The sequence below is a fragment of the Botryllus schlosseri genome, chromosome 3, assembly GCF_051294905.1.
Source record: "Botryllus schlosseri isolate E-star chromosome 3, Bs_hap1, whole genome shotgun sequence".
Lineage (NCBI taxonomy): Eukaryota > Metazoa > Chordata > Ascidiacea > Stolidobranchia > Styelidae > Botryllus > Botryllus schlosseri.
Window position 1 is genome coordinate 19,478,208 of NC_137238.1, and position 8,259 is coordinate 19,486,466.

The 8,259-nt window shown below is 40.5% G+C and overlaps 1 protein-coding gene across 1 annotated transcript; it reads left to right on the top strand.

Annotated features, from left to right (window-relative positions):
- Positions 1–923: 923 nt before the first annotated feature.
- LOC145436515 (kelch-like protein 6) lies at positions 924–1,916 on the top strand. The gene has a single exon (XM_080313879.1). It carries the CDS (start codon positions 924–926, stop codon positions 1,914–1,916), a length of 993 nt encoding a protein of 330 aa, XP_080170005.1.
- The last annotated feature ends 6,343 nt before the right edge of the window (positions 1,917–8,259 follow it).

An 8,259-nucleotide genomic window follows, 5' to 3' on the forward strand; every position in this document is an offset into this window, starting at 1 on the left:
TCAGAAGACGCAACGCGAGGCAACAAGACCGAGAACTCGATACTAAAGATGTCAATTTCTATATGCGCGAAATGTTGCGATTGCCATCTCCTGCTGTGAAGGAACATGATATCTTATGCGCCGGCCGGAACTATCGCTTCTTCTGTGATTGTGATGTCAGACTGGCTCAGACATTGAACAATGAACATGGACGGAATTGATTGAAATACATACTGACCGTGAACAGACAGTGGCGTAATTGATTTTGACTAACGCTAATACTAAAACAGAACGATCAGAAAATGTCTTGCAGGCTCTTGATATTGAAACTTCTAACTCCTATGAAATCAAAGTCACTAATGAATAGAGTCCAGAACAGACTTTCTATTTGGGAAAATAATTCCTGCAACCTTATTAGCCGTCGCCGAAGATGCGTATTCGTTTGTTCTCGAGGCGGAGTGATTGAAATCTCCCGATTGTCGGCGCGTGTGTAGGCGAATATGTTGCGGAGATTGCGAGCTCGCTAATTGACTACACAGTCGCACGCGTTGGTAATCTTATGGTAGCGTGATGTGTCGAGTATATTACACAAGGATGCTGATCCGATCGATGTATTATCGGCATTGGTGCCTGTTCTTAACCATAATAAACTGATGCTACCTTGGTAAATTTGAAATGGATTCAATCAATACAGCAAGCGGCTGGCTGGCTACTCGGCCTGCTTAATCATATCGTAATTTTGTCACCATATACAAGTGCCAGGTGATATTGAACGCTTGCGAGTCGGCTAATTTGCCAATTCTGGCGCACTATGACGTCATCCCTTTGTGACGTCATCGATCTCGCATACCTAGGGAAAATTATAGTTCAGCGCCTATGAGTGTAGCCTATATCTGCCGATTTCAGAATCACTAGAAATCAAGCTTTCCTTATAATTCAAAAATATGGCCCAGGCACGCGTTAATCTGGAAGAGCATGCGACCAAAATGCTATCGGAATTACATCGAATGCAACAGGAGAAAAATCACTGTGATTTTGTCATCAAAGTCCAAAATGAGGTGTACCACACACATAAAAACGTATTGTCGGCAGGTTCGGAATATTTCCGAGCTATGTTGGCTCATGACACTAAAGAGAGTCTATGTGGCGAAATGACTTTTAAAGATGCGGATTCAGAGTGTGTGAAGAGCTGCATCGATTTCATTTACTCTGGCGAATTTCAAGTCCCAACTGGAAAGATTAAGGAGCTTCTTCACATCGGAATCATGTTGCGTTTGGACGGAGTATGTTCGACTTTAGCGGGAATTTTGATCGAATCGATAAATGCGGAAAATTATTATTTCACGACAAAGATTGCTGATATGTACGAGTTAACGGGTGTGCAGACGCAATGCAAACAATATTTCGCAGATAATCTTATGGAGATAGCAAACCAGCCCGAATTCGGAAACATGCCTGTATCTCAACTCAATAACTTTCTCGAGGGAGATAAGCTGAACTACACCGAAGAAGGAAAGTTGACCATATTTCTCAAATGGGCCGAGAAAAACCCAGAAGACAATGGCGTTTTGCTTGAATCTATTAAACGATTCCGGTTGGACAAAATGTCGTCTACGTTTTTACGAAATATTCTTAAAACCCACCCTATTGTGAGCAACGACTTGATGCTTTACAAACTTATCAGCAATCATCTTCTTGAAACTCTGGAGCAAATGAACAATATTGGTGACCAAAATGTCAAGCAGGGATCAGTAGAAATTCAAGAGGTATCGTTTGGTACCGCAACCGCGCCGATGACTGATGCCGACCGGCGGTTTTCGAGCAAAGCCGAGTTGAAAAAACTGCGTCGAGAGGCAATGAGAGCCCAGCGATCTGACCGATTAACACAGAATGACCGTCGGGAATATTTGGCACCCGGTGTCCACTCTATTTATTAACGATTTAATAATTGTATGCACTATTTTCGCGATCAAATCTTGGTTCTTATGACAGCTGTCGAGTACGGCCTCATACCTATCGCAATTGAGCCCAATGCACGCATCCTGATTCGGTGATATTGTATTTGTATCTCTCAAAAACAATGATATTTAGTTGTTCATTATGGGCAGCAAGCTTCAAATCATGTCTACTGTACAAATTGGTCTCACTCTCAATAGTGATATTGAACCATGCTTCCGTATTTCGAGACGCAGTGTGGAGCAATATGTAGTAACAAGTTCAGAACATTTTGTCGAGAAACCCCTTATCTAGTGTGATCAAACTGTGTTCATGGATATTTTGATATCCCAAAGTACGCACGTGAAGCGTAAAAAACACATTTCAGACATAATTGAGTAAATACTGCAATGGTGGAAACACTAAATACGTCGTCAGTATATCTCGCGCACAGCGCGACAAAAATTTTGGATAATTGTTGAATTTTGTCAATATTAAATTTGCAGCGAAATCTCATGGATGTATAGAACAATAGATACTATAGAACAGTGGTTCTCAAACTTTTATAGGCACGGCCCTTTTATGATATTGAAAAGTTTCGCGCCCCTCTTATGGTTATATCACAAAATCCAACCAGGATGCTAGCGATCCCAATAACAGATCGTTTGATATGGCATTGACGGTTATGACTGGTGATGAGAGAATTCTCAAATGTTAAATTCGGACTATACACAGAGCTATAACTATGAATTGGAAGTGAATCGCGAAAAAAGTCAGTTGACCGCAGCTTCGCGTCCCCTTCAGATGCTTGGGAGATGTATCGGCTCCTACGTAATAATTTAAATACTCTGTAATCAAGCATATATTAGCTATGTAGGCTACGCGTGCAATTAGCAACACATATATGCATCACGTGGAAGCAAATTAAGTGACACACCCAGGCGGACTTACCCAACCAGATAATTTTAGTTGTTTAATTTCACAAAGTTAGAGCGAAATGCCAGTAATTTAATTCTAATCTAATTTGTGAAATGTTCTTATGCTCTAATTATCATTCCAATTTAATTTGGTAAATGTTTGTATATTCTAATTTTAGTTCTAATCTAATTATTGTTTTCCTTGAAACGTCTCTTTGTCCGCAGCTTTTTGCAGCGAGTTAACAAGAATATTCCTCTCGCGCAGGGAAATCAAGTGCCAAGCAATGTTCCCTCTAAGCTGCGCACGTGCGCAAATGCGCAGTGCTGAAACGGTCTCTGCGCACAGAAAATCTAAGCTGCGCACAAAAAATCTGAAGTGATGACTATTTTTTAGTCGTTGCGCACTGTTTTTCAAGGTACCGCGCAACCGCGCAAACTCGTGAAAAATTAGAGGGAACATTGTCAAGGGCAGATAGTGTTCTCGCTGAAGTCTGAAACCGAGGTACAATTGCGCACTGTAAAGAAATGATAATTTGCAATGACGTGGGTCTCACGAAAGAGATGTTTCTTTTAGTATGGTCTCGTACGCGTCAGCGATACTGATATCCTTTCAATAGCGCGGTTTTTCTCTGGGAATGGCGAAATAACATGGTTTAACAAAGTTATAAATAACAATGGACTAACTCGAAGTTAATCTGCGAGAAATTAACGAATAGTATTCTCCGCGTGGCATGAACATTGCATAAGATTTACTGTACAATTACATGCCGTGAATTTTCGAAGTCATCACTTTCTTCAGGCAAATCTGATCACGTGTGATGAGATAGGATAATATGCAGAATATGAATATGCAAGTACAAGCACCAATATTGTTGAAAAAATCCATTCCCTTGCAAACGTTTATCGGGATATGATTCAACAGCGCAACGTTGAATTAAATCAGCTTCGCAGCAGCACAAATTTCGATTTTATTCGATTAGTTTGAACGGGAATGTACTGTCGATAAGCTCATACGCTAATATTGTTCTTGCTTCAGTCAGACTTGAATATTCGTATCATTATAAATTACTGTATGTCTTGATAGTAATGAGTGCATTGCCGGTATTAATAAGACGTCACATCAGTGTTTTAACGCGGTAGGCCTACATCGATCGCATGTATTGATTAGAAGTGCGTTCTCGTGCCAGTCGCGTGTGTACTGTGTATGTCTACTAGTAATCTATATGTCACCATGTACGTACACGGATTTATTGTGACATCACATATGGTCGCACACAATTACGATTCGCTGTCTATAGTACTTGCGGTTACAAGCGTCCATTTGTGTCGCTACCAGTGTTTTGACTAGCTGCTTGCCTGTGTGGCCAACGTTGAGTGAATACTCGCTAATTCTGCTTGTCACTCTTTATACTGACCGCTTTTAATGATGACAAAACGAATGATGACAAAAACATGAGGGGTAGTTTCTCATGCTCATCCCTTCACCAAGACAAATTAACCAAGAAGTGCGAGTCGTTTAACATGGAATGGTTGTCGGAGCATGCGAAAACGGAAGACTCAAGTAGGTACGCCCGAAGAGCTTTAATTACTATTTAGGGGTCCTATACCTTTTCCAACACATCTGACTCGATCAGCTCAATCGGTAAATCTAACTACGAGAGCAGAGAGAGCATAAAAATTGTTAGCAATATGCCGACTCAATCATGAATTACAGAAATTTTTCGCGCTTCGCGCGATCAGGCGTTACACCCGCCAAACGGACTTCCAATCTACATGATAAGCAGCGGCACAAAGCCCGAGGGGAAGTTTTGGGGGGCGAAGCCCCCCAGAAGTCCGATATATCATCCTATGGGGGCCTGGTTGCGCACTGTTGTCCAAGGGCCGGCGCAGTGAGTTGGCGTAGACTCGTGAAAAATTAGAGGGAACATTGGTGCCAAGCCGCCATTGCATTACTTACACCGTGCAGTGAACGTAGTAGGCTGCTTACTTACACCGTGTAGTAGAGGCATGATAGCCATGTTGGCATAGTAGCTTGTTGTTGTTGTTGTTGTTTTTATTAACTCAGATAATTGTTAATTAATGTTTTTTATTGTTTTTTTATGTTTTTAAAGCCATGTCGTCGCATCACGAATATTCAATTGTAACGTCATAGTGGATTCACATTGACAATTGAAAATATAGGGCAGAAATAGCTCTTTTGACGTAAGATATGTACTATTGCTGTTGAACCGACTATTTTGAGGGTTCCGACCATCCCAGCATATCGATATACGTCGGCTACATCGGGTGGTAACTGTCCATAGGCTCATACAACATGTTTTTTTGTGGAGTATTGACACAATTATGGCATAATTTTACAGCTAAAAAATGACAATTTTGTTTTTTTAAAGGTTTTTTTAAAGCACTGTTTAACCAGGGTGGTCAAAGTAGTCAAGAAATCTACTCAAGTAGAAGTAGAAGTAGCGACGAAAAAATATACTCAAGTTCGAGTAGAAGTACTTCTTCCATAAGCAACCTAAAACTACTTGAAGTAGAAGTAGAATTGACTGACTTTAAAAGTACTCAAGTAAGTAAGTAGTTGTGAAAACGATCCTAATTCGTTCACATGGATCGTAAAAAGGTGCAAATTGAGCGATGCGAAAGGTGACGAGCTTGATTCATATTGATGCATACCAGCAGGTATCCAATTTTCGCTAGCATAAGTATTCGTCCACATCATTTGATGAAAATGATAGTATTGATCAGAGTTGGATCAATTACAATATTTTAATTCAATTAAAATTACAATTACTTCCTCGCATGTTTCAATTACATTACAATTACAATTACTCAATGCTAAAAATATCAAATTACAATTACTGTTAAACATGTAATTAAGTACAATTATAATTACAATTACAATTACTTTTAATCGGGTATTTTATTCAGTAAAGAGGTGTTCTTTGACAACCGTAGCGACGTAATTAGCAACAACCTCAAACTATTCATGTTTCCTTCCTGATATGTAGAATTCCCTTTGATTAAAAAACCTCCAACGTATTCGAACTATTCCTAATCATGAGTACTGAAAACTACAAGCACAGAAAAATGTTTCAAGCGACTGTTAAGAACCAAAGGTTTGAGCGACTAACAGCAAATAGGCTACAGGACAGTTAATGAAATGTAATCAAACGATTAGGCTACTCAGAGCTGAGTCGGGATAATGAAATGCAATTGGTAAGGCATCAGCGATAAGGATGATACCGATAATGTGCGAAAAATTAAAATGAATGCAAAAGAAAAAAACCTCCTGATAACTAAGAATTACAATATTTGGTTCGCATTTACATTTTCACTTGCTCCGAAACTGTTAGATTGCATTTGATGAACATTAGGGTGTGAAAAGTTTCTGGCCCCAGTAAATTAGGCCAAGATTGGAGGTAAGATTGGGATAACATCTCTACAAATGCGTGATCAAGTTTGATGAAGCCTTGGTTGGAAAGTTGAATTTTTTTGCTATTGTTGCAACAAGCCTCGGTAGTGGCCAGAGATTAAAAAAAACTTTGACCGTGGTGTAGGAAATGGTTCAGCGCAGGGTTCAGACGAGTTTATTTGTTGTTCATCCATTTTTGAAATATTAAGATCTAGTTTTGCCCACTGGTTCTCTAACTTTTTTAGACACGCCCCCTTCATGACAGTGAATATTTCGTGCCCCCCTTATCGTCATAGCACGCAATGAAACCAGAGAGTTAGCAATCCTTACATTTAGTTTGATGGTATGGAAGGTTATGACTATAGGGCAAGTTTTTGCAACTTTTTTTACAGCTTCCGGCAGCTTCCTAAATACTCGGAAGATATGTAGAATGCTGTTTTAAGCTGTTTGAAGGAATCTTATAGTGCAACTTTTGTCCATTTGTTTTCATGGAACTTTTTGCAGCATTTTCGATTTTTCATGAAAGTCTTTTCTATTTTGACGAAATAGACGGCCAAATTCGACTGAAATAGCGTAAATCGGAACTGAAGGAACGCTCTTACGGGTATTTCGGGAGCTGAGCCGGAAAGTTGACCTTTTTTTTTAGTCAATCTGCGAAGTTGACCTTTTTTTCAGTCAACCTAGCAAAAGGTGGTCTTTTAGTGCAACTTTTGTGAAAATGTAAATGCAACTTTTTACTGCAACTTTTGTCAAAAATAAATGCATCTTTCCACGGATTTAACTGCGACAAAAACTTGCCCTAGTTATGACTGTTGATGAGAGAATTCTCCAATACACCGAGTAATAACCATAAAACGGAGGTGAATCGGGCCAAGCTCGGAAAAGATTTCAGTTCACTGGAGCGTCGCGCCCCGTTCAGATGCTTTCACGCCGCCCAAGGGGGCACGCCCCCAGCTTGAGAAACACTGGTTTAGCCTATATTGTAATCAAAGTTGGTCAAAGTAGTCAAGAAATCTACTCAAGTAGAAGTAGAAGTAGCGACGAAAAAATCTACTCAAGTACGAGTAGAAGTACTACTTCCATAAGCAACCTAGACCTACTTGAAGTAGAAGTAGAATTGACTGACTTTAAAAGTACTCAAGTAAGTAAGTAGTTATGAAAACGATCCTAATTCGTTCACATGGACTGTAAAAAGGTGCAAATTGAGCTATGCGATAGGTGACGAGCTTGATTCATATTGCTGCATACCAGCAGGCAGGGCCGTAACAGCACTTCGTCAGCCCCCCCCCCCAGAACGTTGGTCTTGGGCCCCCCATATGATGAGAAACTGAACGTCTGGGTGGCTTCGCCCCCCCCCAGCCCCACCCCCTCAGGCTGTACGCTTTTCCCACTAGCCTACTTATAAACTACGTTGGAGGCCGTTTACTGAGTAAGCTTCTCTCGCCTAAACGCGTGAAGCGCGAAAAATTTGCATTATTCATGATTGGATCGGTCAATATGGTCGCAAATTGCATGTTGCTATCAATTGTTATCCACTCTCTGCTCACGTAATCAGATTTACTGGTAGAGCTGAGTGAGGTGTGTTTGAAAAGGTAGGACCCCTCAATAATAATTAAACATCTTCGGGCGTATACCCGTTGGCAGGGACGAAGCAGCACTTCGTCAGGCCCCTCCAAAAAAAACTTGGGTCTTGGGCGTCCATAGCGTGATAAACCTACCACCAATCATCATGTTGTTCGCTTTCACCACGAAATTAGTCGTACTATTTAGTGAGCTTGTGCAAAGCGCGAAAATTTTCGATAATTCATGATAAAATCAGTCAATAAGATCGTGAATTGCATATATATTGCTATCAGTTTCTTGTCCTCTCTGCTCACGTAATCACATCCATCGGTAGTGCTGAGTGAGGTGTCCTGGAAAATGCAGGGCCCGTTGGTATGACTCCGTAACATGATGTTATTTTGTCACCTCCTTTCTGCTATATCAAAAAATATAGAATCGCCCAAACGCAGGCTT